The sequence below is a fragment of the Strix aluco genome, chromosome 16 (assembly GCF_031877795.1).
Source record: "Strix aluco isolate bStrAlu1 chromosome 16, bStrAlu1.hap1, whole genome shotgun sequence".
NCBI lineage: Eukaryota > Metazoa > Chordata > Aves > Strigiformes > Strigidae > Strix > Strix aluco.
The window spans coordinates 21,545,588-21,563,340 of record NC_133946.1 but is presented as its reverse complement, the minus strand read 5'-3'; the positions used below and the strand labels follow the sequence as shown (position 1 = coordinate 21,563,340).

Here is a 17,753-nt window from a genome sequence, read left to right as displayed (position 1 = left end):
GCTCTTGTGTCACTTGGGTAGTTTGGAGAACTGCCCTCGGACAACATAATTTTAACCCTAAATATTAATGTTAAATAATTTCTCAGTCCCTCCAAAGGAACAGATTATTTCACAAGCATGGGGAGCTAGGGACCACAGGGCATTTCCTCTTTAGTTTTCTCTATCCATGCTGTTTGAGGATAGGACAAAGTGTTAAACTATATCTAAGCAGCAAGTGAAAGATGAAAGAGCAGGTACGCCCAAAGAGATCTTGTACCTCTGGCTGGGTGCAGAAACATCTGCTGGCTCAAAGCTATCCCCTAGCCTCACCTCTCCAACAAAGTCATGCGAAGAACAGTGCTAAGAGGTAGCAGGATGCTGGTGGAAGGACTCAGCCTGCCTGTCCTTGTTTCCCTGCAATGCTTCCCCCCTTCCATGCCAGGTATTAAATTCTTCTGTACTAACAAGCCTCCAGATAACAGTACTGACCCTTCACATCACAGCACTGAGAATCAGACCTGCCAGGGCCACAGCACTGATGTGCAAACCTCTAAGCAAAGGCACGGCGTGTTTGGCATGGAAGAGGTGCCAGCTGACAGAGCAACCACAGTAACACGCATGACGACACAGCCACCCCGCAGGCTCTGGGTAATGTGTCTGCCTGCAGCTTGTACCTGCCCGTTTATTCCCGTACGTGCTCGTTCAGGCAGATGTCTCAAAGCCACCTGCAGCCCAACAACCTCCTGCCAAGTTAGGGACATCTAGAGCTCAGTGTGCCTGTGCCAGGCTGGCTCCCTGCCACCTGCACAGCCCTCCCTCTGCCCCAGCCTCGCATCTGCATCGCAGACAGACAAGTGTCCTCAGGGACAGCACAGCTGCAAGGCTTGAAAACAGCGGGGATGGAAAAGCACCATCTTTGCTCCAGTCCAGGGTGAGGCAGGGAAGTGGCTGCCCAATGGGAAACAGAAAAGCTCTCTGGATCTATTTGTTCCTCTAGTATTTTCCATAATAATTAAACCCCTACCATTGGGTAGAGATGGATAAACATCCACACCCCACCCTGCCATTTTCCTACTGTTCCACGTGCATCTTCCCTCGCGAACGCTCAAGGAAGCGCAGGGAGGGAAAGCACAGCCCGTCAGTCCCTGCTGCAGCAGCTAACAGCATCCTGCAGTGCCAAGAGGGGACCAGCTGCTGACTGCCCGACCACAGCCTGGAGCAGACCCCACAGCAGGCTGTGGGCTATAACCAGTGCGTAAAAACCGCGATGACTTCAGACATAATGTTCCGCTGTCTCGCTACCATGTCCAACACGCTAGGCATTAAGGTGACTCCAGTTTTCAAAGGTGGCGGTCCCCACTCTGATCAGGCTCACTTTGGGTCTTCCAAATAACAGGTCACTTTTAAACAGACCTCTGTATCTACCGTTAGTGGAGCATACCCATAATCACACAGCACTGAACAGATACCAGAAACCAACACCTTGGGAGGCCGCCCCACCACAGACGGCAGACTCTCTTATCTCTGAAACCAGCAGACATGACATTAAATGTTCCATCACTGAAGGATAAAAATGGTCTGAAACACATAAGAGACTCCAGCCTATGAGAGCATAATCTTCACCATGGGGAAAGAGTTTCCCCCGGTTCTAGATCCAGGGCAACCCCACTGGAACCAGGACAGTCCTCAAAACCCACAGCAGATGCCCTGTTCTGAATCCAGCCCTGCAGGTTCAGCTTCCACTGAAGGCACCAACCTCTCTGGACCTCCAGTCTCACCTTGTTCTCCTCAGGGGTGAACTGGATTTGGAAAGTTGAACACATGCCAGGTGCTACCTTACAGCACACACCACCGGGGCTGGTCAACTTGAAGTAAGGCGATGTCTCCAAGACAACCTTCACCAGCCGAGGAACCTGCAGGAAAGACAGGAAACTATGATTTTGCCACTCATATGGAAACATGAGGAGAAAATACCTGGCCATGCCCTGGGGACATCCCGTGTTAACCACCTTTCCAAAGCACTTTTAACTCTTGAGGTTGTCACAACCCGGGATGGAAGCCCAGGAAGTCACAACAGTTCCGTGATCCCCTTGGGTTAAATTAAGGTGAAACAACACCAAATGACCGGTTAAAATGTTTTACTTGCAGTAGAAAACAATTTAAACTTGGAAAAGGATAATAAGCAATGTGATCTCTTATAAATCTGTAAGAAAGAAAAGAAAGGAAAGCAGTAGAAAGGTGAGAAAGAGAGTCAAAGAAATCTGGATCAGCACCCCTGGATCCAGCGTTGTCTCAGGTCCGACCATCTTGGGCGGTGGGTGCACACACAGCAAAGTTTCAGTTCATCTTATCAGCTGATTAACATACTTCTGCTTCTGGGGCAGAAATGCTCACCTCTTGTCAGGCCTTGTCGCCCCTTCAACGGTGAAGGCACGAAGTTGTTAGCAAGGCAAGCATGGTGTCTGGCTTACACAACAGAGCCACACAGTACTGGGCTTACACAGTGCAGCCAGGGATTAGCGGTCTTTGTGCTTGAGGGGAAACTTTCGGTTCCACTCAGTTTCCCCCCTCTGAGGCCCACATAAGGAGTTTGTCAGTACAACTGCAAGGGAGTGGGGAGTGCAGCCTTCCATACACTCCTGCTCCCTCGGGTGACATTCCTTAGACTAATCACAAAGGCCACAGCTTGTCCTGGAGGTTTTCTCTGTCGATGAATGTTTGAGGCATCAATTCCTTCAGTTCCTTACAGAGGTACATGCACCTAATACACCAGGATGGAATCCATTCTGCCAGGGCCCAGAATCAGCGTGGACCCCATGAATGGTATCCCTTGGACAGGGGCACCCACGCTGCTCTTTCCAGTATTCCCAAGCTAAACGCCAGGCCAGGAATGGCGCAGGACTCTCCAGGAATAACTGAGGGACCACCCTGCAACTGTCTTTGCCAAAGGGTCTTCCATTTCCAACCACGTCCCTGTCAAAACCTGTTATCTCAGAATATACTCTGACTTCTCTTGCTGTTCCCCCACCTGCAACATGCCCTGACAGCTTTTTTTGTCCACTTGTTTGTTTTCCAACAAGACTGGTAGATTTGGAGGGGGGGTTAATTCACGTGCTCTCACGGACACTTCCCTCTGCCCGTCCTGCCCTCCTCTCACGTACACTTCTTACTCTTCATTACAGAACAGTATCTTTAATTACACCTTTCTTTTTCTGAACATTCTCTGCTTCCAGCACACTTACTCTTACATGTCAAGAGAAACCCTTGCGTGTACAATGTTCTCTCCCAGAGCACTTTCCCACTCAGCTCCTTTCCTCCCTCCTGCCTTTTCCCACCAGCTGCTCTTGGCACATGCCTCATTGAAGCAAACGTTTCCCCTGCCAAAATTCAAAAGGTCTCAATTTTCCTCTTTACAGTGCAACAACATTGCTGGCATTTTTCAACTTCTCCCTTCTCAACTCTCCTGGGAAATCTCAAAACGATCACAATTTTTTCAAGTAAAGGTGGAGACCTTCAAGAGAACATTACTCTGGATGTGCTGTGGTTCTCCAAAGGGAAAGCAGAGAGCCACGTTGCTTAGAAAAACCTGAGCAGAACTGCATTAAGCTCAGCAGGAGCCTAAAGTGGCACCTAAAGGCCTCCCACTGCTTCTGCTAAATCAGTCCATTTCCCCTGCTGCTTCAAAACACCCTTCCTGGAGTGATAATGCCACTAACCATAACTTCCTCCAGCATGGAGAAGGCTCAAGCTCTGGGCCTTGACAGTGAGCTGCACAGAGGCAGCTAAACAGGCTGTGAGAGGCAGAGGCGTCCTGCCAGAAACCGAGATTAACCAGGAAGCCACCAGCACATGGTGCACACTCAAGGTAAAGCAGGAGAGCAGGTAAGAACTGTACAACCCTCAACGTTCCCATCAATCCAGGGCTTTCAAGGGGAAGGACGCCGACTAGAAAAGCTCCTTTGCGTTAGATACCACCAATGCGTGGCCAAAATCAAGGGGAGAATCCCCAGCATGGGAAGATTTCCACCATCTTGCAGAATAAAGGTGGTGAGACATTTTATTCTGGGTGTGCTGTGCTGCAGCAGATAATTTGTTATGCTGTAAACCACAGGAATTACACTGCTCTCCTCTTCCAGCACAGTGTTAAACCTCCGCATCCCACCACTTACCTTGTCAGTGTTCCTCAGAATCAGTGGCACTTCGTAGACCTCGAAGGGGACGTAGTTCTGAAATACCACCTCTGAAGGAAAAGGCTGAAACAAGCTCTGTTCCAGGTCAACTGCTGAGAACTGGAGAGGCAAGACAGAGCAGTGAGAGGAGGGTCAGCTGCTGGGAGAAAGATTCATGAAAGAATCCTACACCGATCTCCAGCGGAGTACAGTCTCTTGGTGAGTATGTCCATGCAGCTCACGCTAGGGAAACAGCCCCCCACCTGTGTTCTGAGCTGATCAAAAGTTTCTGGACCACACTGAGCAGGCTCAAGCTAAGAAGCTCTTTTGGCGGGTGTTCCTCCAGGTTTCCTTCTCCAGAATGCAAGGCAGCGCTTACTGCCAGCAGAGCCCTGTGCTAAGGTGGTCACACAGCTCCAAGAGCACTTCCTGGAAGAGCCACGAGCACTCATGGAGCAGGCGAAACCCAAGAATTTACACGAGACTCCATGGGAAACAATTTTGGGATGATCTTTACTCTGAGACAGAGACCGAGTCCCACACATCCCTAAATATCTTTTTTGACAGAGAGCCTAGAAACCAGTTAGAAGACAACACTACCAGAGGAGGTAAGGCTAAAAAGAAGGTAACACAGTAGTTGGGAAAAAGACAAAGGAGGTGAATGCTGGATAGTGGTAAGGTTTAGCTCTTTTATCAGCATTACTGGGCAACTTCAGTAAGACTGGACTTGGTATCTCCTTTTTCCACAGGCTTTAAATAGATGCTTTATTGTATTCCATTATTGCCATTTCATTTAATACCACTGCAGAAGCATGTCTGAAACTATACACAAACAGCAAATGTTCACAGAGCAGAGGCAATACTTGAGAAAATTCCTCCCTGCTTTGTCTCCCCTCTCCCAGCTGCACTGTTCCCACTCAAAAGACCCAGGCAGGCCTCCTGCTGCTCCACAGGAGCCACGCTCACACGGCAGCTCGTGCCTGCAGCACGCTGCCAGTTATGTGTGCGTTCATCTGATGCGTTCCCAGCCTCCTGTGCTGCCTAGGGCAATCCTTAACCAATTGGTTACAGGTCTCTTGCTGGCAATTTTCCACTCAACAGCCTACCTCAGCGATCCACCCGTTTGGACTGTGTGCTGTGGTGAGCAGTCCTGTGAGAAAAGCAGCTTAAACATACATCTAAGTAACCACTGATCCAGAGAACGCACTTCCACTCCCCTCTGCCCAGGGCCATTCCCCTGTATATCTGGCAGCCTGCAAAATCTAACACCCTGTAAAGGTCCCACACATTGTTCCAACCCAAAACATTAATGCACTTGGTTTTGTTAAATCTCGAGTAACTTCTATAGGCCCTCAGCCTTCAAGGGGCAATGCTGCCACCGTTGAGGGAGTCCCATGACCCCAAGCATTTGACAGTGACTACACCAAAGCACGAGGTGGCTATTTCACCAGGAGGATGGAAAATGGCAAGCTTGAGCCCTTGTGGCCTGCCCCAGCCTTCCCCCAGTATCAGCTAAATTCCAGCAAAACCCACCAACTTCAGCAGAGGTTATTTATATTGACTTAGTGCAGATCAGGACTTCCAACCTCTCACCAGGGAAAAACGTTCTACCTTTCCCCAGCAGAAGGAACTCCACCACCACCAGCAGTTTGAAAAGACAACAGGCCCTAGTCACTGAGGTATTCAGATGAGCCGGAGGCACGCCTGTCACAAACTCACACCCTCTTCAAATGTCACATCAAGCAGCAAGGAAAAGGGCAGGAAAAGGCTACCTTGTGATGGGAGGCTTCACCCATGTCTAGAAGCTGGGTAATCCGGGGCCGCCTCATCTCCCGGGTGCTGGCCAGCCTCTGCTTGGTGGTAAGAGACATCTCCTTCAGGAAGGCAGAGGGAGTCAGCTGAAATGCAAAACACCAGCAAGAGCTACAGAAATGCCTTTCTACAGAAAGACTTTCTCGTTCAAGTGCCACTGATGAGTAATTTGTGATCACAGCCACTAGGATAGTCCTGGAAGTCCCGTAAATTACCAGCTGAAATATTTAACATCAGTAAATTAATGATATAGAGAGGAATACACACGCTCTAAGCAAGTGGCTCTGTCCCATTAGCTTCTCCTTCATGAGGTGATGTGACATGTTTGGGGATTTCTGCTCTTTGGGTATTTGTTCCCTCTTGAGTTTTGCTGGATTGAGCCAGAGACCTTTGAAGAGAGTGGGGAGGAGTTATCAGAAATCCCCTAACTCCACCCTTGCACAGTGCTCACAACCAACACGCAGGTGGAGATGGCACTGCTGGGTGAGTCAGAGGAAAGCAGAAAAGCAGTGTTGTGCCAAGACTGAGGTGGAGAGGAATGGGTCCAAGTTTTCGTTATTTCTTTTCCATTAGCACTTGTTTTCTCGCTGTTCTGGCCTCACAGACCCCTCCACAGAAGGATACAGAGATGTCTCCTTGACAGAGCCTCAGCACTGGGTCACCTCCAGTGAAGGGAGCTCCAGCCAGCAGAGGGGACAGTTGTGGGTGGGAAGGAGGAATCGCCCTGAATCCACTGCTGTTTGCACGGCTGCATCTGTGCTCCACACAGGACACGAGATACCATGAAACAACTCTTTTGGAAGCTATTCTATCTGGGACAGTCGTGTCCTGTCAAGACTCCAGGCGGTTTGAGCAGCCCACCACATGCCCAGCTGCCCAGCGGTGTGGCCAGGGCAGCACTGGCAGGTATGCCCACGTGACAGAAGATGTTACTGCCCACACAGCAAAGAGGACGGAAGGAAGCACGTTTGTGCTTCAGCTGTTCCCGTGCAATGCCCAGTAATTCCTTTATCTCGGCTCCACTGGCACGTTCAGGCAAGACCCTGACCCTGAAGCAACACAGTCCACCCCCCACTGCACCATGACAGCCCCCTCCAACAGAAGCACGGCAGCAAAGAGGTGGGGAGGTGGTGCCTGGCTCCACAGCACCCTGACAACAGGAGGGGAAGGCAGAGGAGGGACAGGGGCAGCTTCCAGCCTTAACCCAGCTCCTACCCAGCCCCCAGCAGGTACTTACAGGCACACGCTGCTCTGCCTCTCTGACCAGCTTCGGATAACGACGTACTGCCACCTTACTCTGGAGTCCATCAGCCATTCTGGAGGATCCCATGGACCGATGAATCTTCCCAGTGGCCATGACTAGGCAAACCTGGAAGGTGTAACAATGAGACTTTGAAAATCTAGAATCCCATTCACAGCAGACCCAAAGGATACACCTGTGTCTCCAGGCTGTGGCATCCTTCCTAAGTGGAGAACATAAGGCCGCCCCACACTGTTTCATGATTAGACCATATTTAAGTGGCAGAGTTAAGATTCATAGAAGTAAAACTCCATAAAAATATTCCCTGAGCCAAAAAAGCCTTTTGCTGTGGGTGCAGTCCCACGAGCCACAACTATTTCTTTTCATGAACTTCATCTGTCAGCTGACAGTGAGATGGACCAAGGGTCCCTTCCAAGGGTCTGCTGGAGAGTCCCCAGCTCCACATACTACCATTTACTGCTGTGGCTCCTGCCTTAAGTATTTACAGCACCATTTTCCCCTTCCCAGCATCCGATCTCTGCTATCCTGGCTTGCCAACTTTGCATGTCCTTTTTTATTTACTCTTTTTCTGGCATCTGGACCACATTTCATAGAATCGTTTAGGCTGGAAAAGACCTTTAAGATCATCAAGTGAAACTGTAGACCTAGCACTACCAAGCCCACCACTCCTTTCCCTGGATGTACGCAGGAACTGCTGCTCAGAAAATCCCTACAGATTTCAAATGCAGGACCGAGGGCCCCCTACCCCGGGCACCCCCCTGCCCCAGGCACCCCCATCTCGCACAAGGGATGCCCCCAGCCCTGCGGCGTGGGGCAGGGGGTGTCACCCCCCCCCCCGAACTCCTCTGCAGCCCGGGTCCCTGCTCCGCCCCGCTCCCAAGCTCCCCCCCGCCTGCCTGTGGCTGAGCCACCCGACAGCACCAGCACCCAGAGCCGCCCTCTGGCTTTCGGCCGGGAAGGGGACGCAGACACCGCTCCCCAGCATCCCCCACCTCTCCCTCTCTGCAGGGGCTGTGGGGACACACTCACAGGAGGATCCCGATGCCAGACAGGCTGTTGTCCCCGTTGCCAGGGCAACTGGGCATCCCGGCACTGGGCAGCCCCAACACTGCCATGGCAACGGCGAGGACACAATGGGGGGCGGGGGGGACAGCTCTGTGACATGGGGGCAGAGGGGACAGGGATGCTCAGCGCCCAAAGCACCCAGTGAGCACAGCAAGCAGGCCCTGAAACCACCTCCAGCACACCTGCCCAGCTCCAGCACAGCCGCAGCCCCGGGTGCATTACCCCGGCACGGGGAAGCGGCTACAGACAGTCCCTTGCTGACCTCGTTCCACTTTCTGACCCAGTCCTGGGCCTCACCATGCCTGGAGATGGAAAGTTCTCAGACAGACCCCCCCTCTCACAGAGCTCCCTGCCCAGGTACACGGGTGCAGCTGAGACAGGGAAGTCGAGGGAGGCCCAAGTCTCTTCCAGGTTTCTTCCCAATGAACCGGGCTTATCAGTTCCAAGAAGGCTTGCAAGCCAGCCACAAAAGGAAGCATCAGCCATCTGTCCCCAGGGGAGACCCACGCTTTCAAAAAGAGAGCCCAGAAGCTGAAATTTCACCACTGAGGTGAAACGGGTGGTGAAACATCACCACGAGGACGTACGGAGTTTATATTGCTGCCCCCTCTCCACTCCTGAGGTTGGACATACCCATCTCTGCTCCCTCAGGGACCAAGAAGCCCCTCTTCCCTTGCCAACACTCTCTCTGCCCCATGAGCTCCCCTCTGCTTTCCTGCACAATATCCAACTGTCACCAGTAAGCTCAGCTTGGAGCCATCATTCCCAAATCACACTTGGCTCTCAGCTGGCTGCCTGCGTTTCTGACTCCAAGAGGACACATGTGGAGCAGCCCAGGACGTGGAGAGGGGATCACACTGGCACACAGCCCAGCACAGAAGCAACCCAGCCCCCTCAGCACTTCAGACAAGCCACCCTCCTCCATCCTAGCAGGGTCTGACCGAAGCAGGCTGCTGGCCCTGCTCTCTTCAGAGGCACAGGGTTCATGCAGGGAGCTGCTCTACAGGGCTGAAAATCCTTCCCCCATCCCCTGGAAAATGCTGCTGACAGCTCTCATCCTCCTGCAGAAACACATGAGCATACAGCCAAGGGCAGCAGCAGGCATGTGGCATTATTAACCTCTCTCTTGCTGCAGTGCCAGAAGGACACAGGGCACCATCAGCCTGCATCCCCCACAGCCCTGCTGCAGGCTCTGAGACAAAGCCCCAGCACAGGCACTGCCCAGCTTCTGGACACCAGGACCAGAGCCCCTGGCGGGTGACACAGGCACATCAGAAACATCTTTCCTGGCATCAGTGCTGCACTCACCAGATCGAACCCACAGAGTAACTGGGCACAGCTGGTGTCTTGCAGAGGACACGGAGCTGCAGCAAAGGCAAAGACAAGGGCTGCAGTGAGGCCCCAGGGAGAGGAGGGCAGTGCTGGCACAGACAGCTTACACCATCCGTGGGAGCATTCCCTTCCCCCGTTTTAACCCATGAAGGAAGAACTCCAGCGCTCAACGAAGGGACTGACTGCGACACTCAAACCCTTTTAGATGCTATCAAAAGGTCTCCTACCAAATAACTGCAGTGAGATCACTTACCCAACTGCATCATCATGAAGTTCCAATCATGAATTCCCCAATGGACAGTCCATAATCCTCTCTAATCCAAGCAGGGTTTGTACTTGTTTTCTTCTGAGAAAGAAGGGAAATAAAGTTGGCTCCTTTTAACCATGTTTGTCCTGCCTTCCCCTGAGCAATGCAATCCCACATTGCAGGGGAGAACATTGATCTTTTTGGTAGCACACACCTCAACACACAGCCCTGGGTTTGCTTTCTCCCTTTTTATTCCCATGTTCGGAATCAATTTTTTTCCTCACTTTCTGTTTATTTTACATCTCACTTCCAAACCCTGAGCTGGTTCTCTACTCCTTTTCTAAATCAAGACAGTATCTCAAATGCCTACATTTTGCACACCCTGACATTAGCGGTGCAACCATGAAATCCAAAAAGAGTAAACTCGTTTTTCCCCATTGCTTTTTGAAACAAAGCAAAGTCCTTGGCCCCAACAAATGTAATGCCTCTTAGCTTTTCTTTTTCTGTAATACTATGAAACCATTAAATCCAGCCAGCTGTCTTTGTGTAAATGCAGAAGAAAATTTACAAGCCTCAAGAAGTTAATCGCAGCTCAAGGGGAATCTCTGACATGGAGGTTAGCAAGGCAGTAACTGTGAGGCTGTGACTGCCAGGAGACAATGCCACAGGAAGATGGGTCCATTCTGGATGGAGGTTCAGGCCTGACTCAGCAGGGTACTGCCCTTAGGCATCTCAGCCTAAACAAGAAAGTGGACAGTTGTCAAGGGCACTGATCACCTACACAGTTACAGGATGCTTCGATAGTTCTGGGGCTCACTCTACCTTAATCCCAACTCTCCTGGCCTTGTGTTTCCTCTGGCAGCTAAAAACCACCTAAGTCCCCACCATATTGAGGGCAGAAACATGCTGCAGTACCAGCACACTGTAGGAGCAGGGCTTAGTGGCCTTTCACAGTCACAGAGGCAGAGCAGGGGTCAGTCTCTCCTCCTCCACACCCAGCTCTTCTCCTCAGCTGGCAGGGTCCTGCCAGGGCACTCTCCATCCCACCCAGTGCCATGGGGCACCACAGGCTGGGGAGCACCAGGCCCTCCTCTCCTCCACCCAAGGAGGGCACAGAGCCTCCTTCAGAGCCCAAGCACATGGCAGCTCTCTACCACTGGACATCTCATGCATTTAAAACCATGGCAATACCCGAGCACCCACAGCCCAGCAAGATCCTCCCATGGTCAGCTCCAAGGACCACGCTAAATGCCACAAGTGGTCCTTCCCTCCAACTTCTCCAGGACAAGAAAAAAAAACAATGTGCTTTACCTGGTCCACCACAGCTTGGTTGGCATTTGCAGCTTCTGGCATCACCTGGCAGCTCCATTTGCAGTGGGACGGGTCTCCTTGGCTCCTGGCTTCACAGCAAATCCGTCATCCAAAGCCCCAGCAGGTCCAGTACCTCTCCTGCAGGGCACTTTCTAACACCAACATCTGGTTCTGTGATTTGAAGTAAAGGAGAGGAAGATTAGAAAAAACAAGAGCTGTAAGTGGGACACAGGGAAGGGACAAACCCAGCCCGTGACATGCATTTCAGCCTCAGCCCACAGGAGCCCCAGGCACAGTCACGGCAGCTACAAAGCGTGTTCAGAAGCAGTTCTGGGAAAGGAGCAGCTTGCTTTCTTTATGCCTTGTGAAGCACTGAAGGGACAAGCTGGTCTCCTTGCCACTGCCAGGCCAGCGGGTGCAGCTCCCTGCAGCACACGGGCTGTGCCAAGAGGTGCTGGGGCAGCCTGAAGGCACCAGCTCTGCTGGGGGAGGAAGTTACAATGTGAGCAGGCATCAAGAAAAAAGGCAAAGTGGAATGTGGCTTTACCTGCTCTGGGCAGTTGCCTTCACAGGCTTAATACAACCACACAACAGCCACAATTGCTGAGTTTGAACTCAAGCAAAATCCCAAAGCAATTGCTGGATTAGTCAAATATTTGACTGCATTTGTATCCGAAAGTCTTTTGCCAAAAAAACTGGGCGTTTTGTTAAAGAACAGCCACACAGAGGCTGTCCTGGGCTGGAACCTGAGCCAGGGCTTTATGATTTTTAAACAGGGCACCTAGTGCACCCCACAAAAGAGCCTCTGCTCTCTGCTGTGGAAGTACTGTCAGACTCCACAGCTTTGACGTGATCGAGGTCTGCATGCTGACTCCCAGCACATCACATTTTGGCAGTGGGAGCAGAGGGGCAGGTTTTCATTTTCAACATAGACATCGTCCAAGATGAACTGTTAAACCAGCTCCTCGGGTTCTTCCTTTGAACCTCTTCCCATCCTTCACACATCCCAACAACTACCATGAATCAAAGAGCCAGGAACAAAACCAGCCCCAAACATCTGCAGATTCTCCTTGAGAGAAACCTTCCCACTCATGAAAAAACAGCTCTGTAATAAGCATACGGCCTCAAAAGCAGAGGGGAAAACCCTTCAAAACACAAAGCAGGAGTGGAGCCACTTGTGAAATCAGACCGGTTGATCAGAAACGCTGATCGGTCTGTGCAGGGAGCACCAAAGGCCTGAAAGAATGAATCTGCCAAGCCACTGATATCATTTAAAACAGCTGGGATTAAAAAACAAAAAATGAGGATAAAAAAATTAAAAGATAAAAGCTAACCCAACCTCACTTATGCATATGGATATTTGTGTTATGTGATCCAATGAATATGTATATCCACACTCTAGAAGTTTCTGGTAAAATGTGCTGTTGGGGTGCAAGCTTTGTGGAGAAATCCCCTTGCACCCCGGCACCGGAGTAAACATACCTGCTGTGTAACTCTCTCTGAGTTGTAGAGTCTGTTTCTGCAAATCAACAGCTGCCTGCCTCCTGCCTTGGCCACCCACCTAAAAACCTTGACGAGGGAAATGGAAGGGCACCAAGCACCCAGCTGGTGCCTTCAGCCCTCAGCATCCTCCATCTCTGAAGAAAAACAGAGCAGGGCAAGTAAAATTATGCCCAGGCACCAGGACCTTCTAGAGGCATCCATCAGCTGAACTTCTGACTGAGAAACAAATATCTAGGGTTTCCCTTTAGCACAGCCTCAAGGCACATACCTTCTTTTAACCCTCCCTGGCTGTTGCTCCCACCTTTTTAATCAGGAACTAGATGCTGATTTCTCCCAGACAGGTTCACAGTACCTCGCTGGGATGAACGCAGAAAGATGGCTTCTGTTTAATTTTCCTATCACTAGAAGACAGAGGTTTCCAAACCTGTTTGGAAACTTTTTTTTTTCCCTGTCTGGTCTCACCAGCACTGGGAACTCCTTTTACAAATGGTATCTCATTAAAATACATCTGGGATTAACCAAGCCAGATACATCACACCTTCCCAAGGAATAGCTGGGCTGCAGGGGAGCTGATGAACCTCCTTATGGAGCAGATCTGGGTAACTAGCCCAGCAAGGAGACTGGTCAGGAAGCCAGCTTGTCAGTAACACTTCTTCTCCATGAGCAAGAGCAGTGACAGCTTTGCAGGCTGACTCTGGAAGGCTCCAGCTGCTGGCACAACACAGCTCCCTCCTCTGCTGGTTTGCAAGCCCTCCCTCCTCAGGCAGAGGCAGCAGATGAGGTAGCCAACCTCCCTTCAGACAGGACATCTGAGTCTATAATGGCACCTTTCATCCCTGGGCTTAGCTTCCTTCCTCTCCACAGCTCAGAGAGCTTTTCTGCCTCGTTGGACACACTGGTCCCTCCCTGCCCTGAACTCGGGAGAGGGCCCTGGGGAGGTCGGACTGGCCCCTCCATGATTTCAAGCTTGCTGGGCTGTATCTCTGTGCAATCCACAGTCCCTGCACATAAGGGCAGCCCTTTTTTTAGTCTCTCTGGCAAAGTGAGCTGAAAAGCAGCTGGGGAGAAGCATTCACTTGGGACAGTCAGATTTCTCCTTCCCAGCGAGCACCATTTGCAGGGCAGCAGACAAACTGGCTGACATTTGCCGAGAGCTCTGAAGGCACACAACCCTCCAGAAATGCCCATCATTAGTCCTGCTGTTCTTGGCCCACAAAGCTTGTCTGTCTCTCACAAAAGCTACGACACAAAAGCACAGCCCTTGCACACATCCTGTCTCCCTACACTCCTCCTCCTTGACTTAACTGTCCCCTTGACCCCTCAGAAAAATTTCAAGGCCTAGAAACACCTGGTATGAAATGAAAACAAAGGTCAGATATCAAGTGCAACCCCTCCTGGGGATGCACGCCCAACAAGAAACCCTCTCTCATCATGGTCATAATCCAGGTAAGCCTGAAACAGCTGCTCTTGAGGAAAGAAGCAGTACAAGGAGCTCCTCCCCAGCACATCACTCCCAGAGCTCTGCTTGGTCCCCGGGCAGGGCAGGGGCTGCTGCCAGCATGGGCTCCCTGCCTTCTCAAATTCCCCCCTCGACATTCCCACTTGCCCCAGGTCTATGTACAGGTTCATCTGGACACTTCACAGCAACAGCAGCTGTTTTTCCAGTCAAATAAATTCATCTAGAAGACAAAAGGCAGCTAGCGTCTGCTCCCTGGCACAGCTTGCAGCAGACAGCAATACTGATACATTTCTTCATGTTTTCTAATGCTTTCTTCTCTTCCCTTCACTCCTCGTAAAGCAGACTGCATGGGTCATCAGCAGGATCAGACACAGAAACACAGAAAAATTTAGGAGGAAGAGACTTTGGATGTCTCTGGTCCAACCCCTCTGCACAAAACAGACAATTTCAAAGTTCAAACAGATTGTGCAGGGATGCGTCCAGCAGTGTGAAATATCTCCCAGGATGGAGATTCCCCACCTCTCTGGATCACAATAAACTTTTACCTGCCCTTAAAGTCACCAGACGTTTGTCCTCAGCTACAGCACAGGCTCCAAGAGATACTGTGTGTTGTGACCCTGCAGCCTTTGTTCTGGAAGTGAACCTCAGCACGTGCCTTCAAAGTCCTTGGCTCCTGGAAAAGAAGAGAAATCTCCTGGTTTGAGTGGGTTTTTGTTTTTAAGTGGCCATCTGCTGAGACCAAAATGCCAGTTGCTTCATACCAAGGATAAAAGCCAAAGCCAGCGTACAGCAGAAAGGCAGGGAGGTCATCGACCTTGTGCATAGGAGTGCCAGATGTGCCATGGACCAATAATCCCATGGAAATAAAAGGTACCACTTGCCTTTAAATATGGGTGATTGCAACAAATTGGTGCAGACTTGTGTCTGCTCCAAGTACTTTAAAGTGCTAACGTCTGCCCCGGGGCCTTTTCAGTAAGAAGCCCTTGGAGACACAGGCTGCCAGACTTGTGCCAGCCAGAAGAGGAGAGGGCGGCATGTCAGTGATTCTGGCTGAACTGGCTCTCGTCACAAAGTCGGGAGGAAGAGATTCATTTTTTTGGTGCTACATCTCTTTGTGCTTCTCTTTCCTGGAAAAACTAAAGGTGATGGTTGGAGCAGTGACACAGACAGGGCACGTCCCAGTCTCAGTCAGGGTCACCTACGTTATAGAAATGGTAAGGTCTGGTCCCCCAACGCCACCCGGAGCTCCCTGCAGTGGTGGGAGGGAGTTAACTGGGAAGTACCGATGCCTGTTCCACTTCCTGGTCTGTCAGCTGAGTACAGACAGAGCAAGTCAGAGATGGACATCCAGACAGACAGTTGCTTGGACAAACCAAAGTGGTTCAGCCAGAAAATACTGAAGAGAGGACAGAGTCCCAAACAACCTGATAGCAGAGCATGTGGTAAATGGGCTGATGGGAAGGAAAGCAGGAAAAGGGTTCCTGAAGCCCCCAAGGCCCACGGGGGCAGGAAAAGTCAGAAAGCAGGCAGCATTCCTGAGAGTCAGGCCAGCTGTAAGTGAGCCCAGCTCATGGGCTCAGAAAAGCAGAGCTGGAACTCGTACTGAGTGCCAAGATCTGCTCAGCTAAGATATGTCAAACACTCGATAAAACAGCAGTTCTGGCTTGGTTTTTTTTTCCCACTGGATGAATAATCTTTTCTATCGGGATGCAGTCAGGAACCCAACTCCAATGTGGCTGGGACAGCCTTTCCTCTGATCAGGAACCCGGAAATCTCAGCTCAGCCACTCACAAGTTTCTCGCTCGCAGGGAGACTGCTTATAACAGCGCAGCAGATTAAACACAACAAGCAGTCACTGCAAAAATCAAGGCAAACCCAGAGCTGCTGCTTGCCAGCAGAGCATTTTAGTTGAGGGAGCAGAGCAAAGCATCCTCCTTTCACTGATCCCTTGAAAGTATGCAACTGCTTTCCATCACTCATTGCCACCCAGACTGAGAAGGCTGAAGGGGTTCAGTTCTTCCTGCAGTCAGGGCCAAATAACGGGCACTTGTCACCACACATCTGCACTTGGGACTTGTCCACATCTGACTGACACAACCACTGCAATAACACAGCGCAACACCCAAAGTCTGTCCTAACACTTGATAACCACACCTAGAGGGCACAGCTCATGGAACAGCAGGGCCAACCCTGAAACAGAGATCTGCCCAGGGCATGGGGGAGAACGGGGAGGAAGATGCAGGGCTGGAAGCACTGGGTTCCTGAAGCTAACAGCAGCACGGATGCAATCTAGACAAAAAGCTCTGCCTGCTGCATTCCCATTGCATAATTAGTGGGAGGTTCAGCTTTCTGTATTTGTAAGGCTGTCCTGTACCTTGCTAGAGGGGTATGTCTCGTGCAGATCTGCAGTAGGGGATGTCCCAGTTCACTCAGCCCTGGCAAATCAAAGCTGTATCCTAATGACAGAAAGCAGAGCTGAGCTGAGAGATGGGACCAGTGTGAAAGCCACTGCCTGACATCCAGGACAGAAGAGCAGAGGTCTCCAGTCTCCATCGCAAGGGGTCACTCCCAAAGTGCCTCCTACCTTCTGGTCAGTAAAGCCGTAACTTACAGACCGGTGACAGCTTTGAGAAAGGGTCCGAAACCTCCACTACGAACAGCAGACGAGCCAAAGATGTCTTCAGCACAGGGTTGGCTGGATTATTCACAGCCAGGGAATCAGCTAAGTGCTGTTTAACTCATTTGCCTGTTTAATCTAGAGCACTTTTAAATCCCCATAGATTGATCCAAGGTGCCAGAGGTATTTTAACCCTTGAGACCCCAAGACGTTAAACACTGGTTAAGAAAGCAATTTTAAATGTACAAATCGAATTTCCTTCAGTGTTTAACTAACTGTGAATGAACTCCTCATCCATCCTGGCTACCAGCTCTTGCTACAAGGAGGATTCATTCGGCTCCATCTTGCTTAAAATACTGAGCTGAATCAGCAAATCCTGTCCTGGAGGAACAGGTGACCCTGCCCTGAACCTCTGTGCATCACGCAGCCCCAATCTGCTGCTGCAGATTAAGGGCCAGAAGCAAAACACAAACAGGACAAAGAATAAACTGACGAACTGCTGGATTTGGAGGCCTGGTATCCCCCTCCCAAAAGACACGTCCAAAGACACCTGGGCTAAAGGATTGTTCCTTCAAGTACAAGAGGTAATACAGTAAACTCCCTTCTTTTCTCTGGGATTTGGTCACCAGAGAGCTGCCCATCAGCCCCTGGACAGACGAGCACACATCCTAATTAAAGGCAACATGTAAAAGCCCAAAGCAACAAAAGTAGAGATTCATTGGTGGCATCTGGCAAGTGACAAAGATACAGCAGCTTTTGGTAACAATTCTTTGAAGGGAAGGCCAGAGTTGATAGGCATCCCCGCTGGAAGGCTCTTACAGAGGAGAGTGTTAAACAGCGTCAACTGGCAGGTTTAAGCATTGTCTGGGAAATGTCAAACACTGTCGAGATACCACAGAGCTCTCTGCAGCCAAGCCCCAGCGAGGGACTCCTGTGGGCTCATCTCTGAGAACACACACCGATGGGCCACCAGACCTGCCGACAGAAAACACCTTATT

The 17,753-nt window shown here is 50.8% G+C and overlaps 1 protein-coding gene across 1 annotated transcript in view; it reads right to left on the bottom strand.

Annotated features, from left to right (window-relative positions):
• The window catches only part of LOC141930634 (hydrocephalus-inducing protein homolog), a 70,346-nt gene extending 63,029 nt beyond the window's left edge, over positions 1-7,317 (bottom strand). The window contains exons 1-4 of the mRNA XM_074841785.1: positions 7,198-7,317; positions 5,921-6,046; positions 4,149-4,268; positions 1,758-1,892 (exon numbers count right to left, since the gene is read on the bottom strand). Of these exons, the coding sequence (XP_074697886.1) occupies positions 1,758-1,892; positions 4,149-4,268; positions 5,921-6,046; positions 7,198-7,317 (501 nt within the window). The remainder of the gene's footprint in view (positions 1-1,757; positions 1,893-4,148; positions 4,269-5,920; positions 6,047-7,197) is intronic.
• Positions 7,318-17,753: the final 10,436 nt, after the last annotated feature.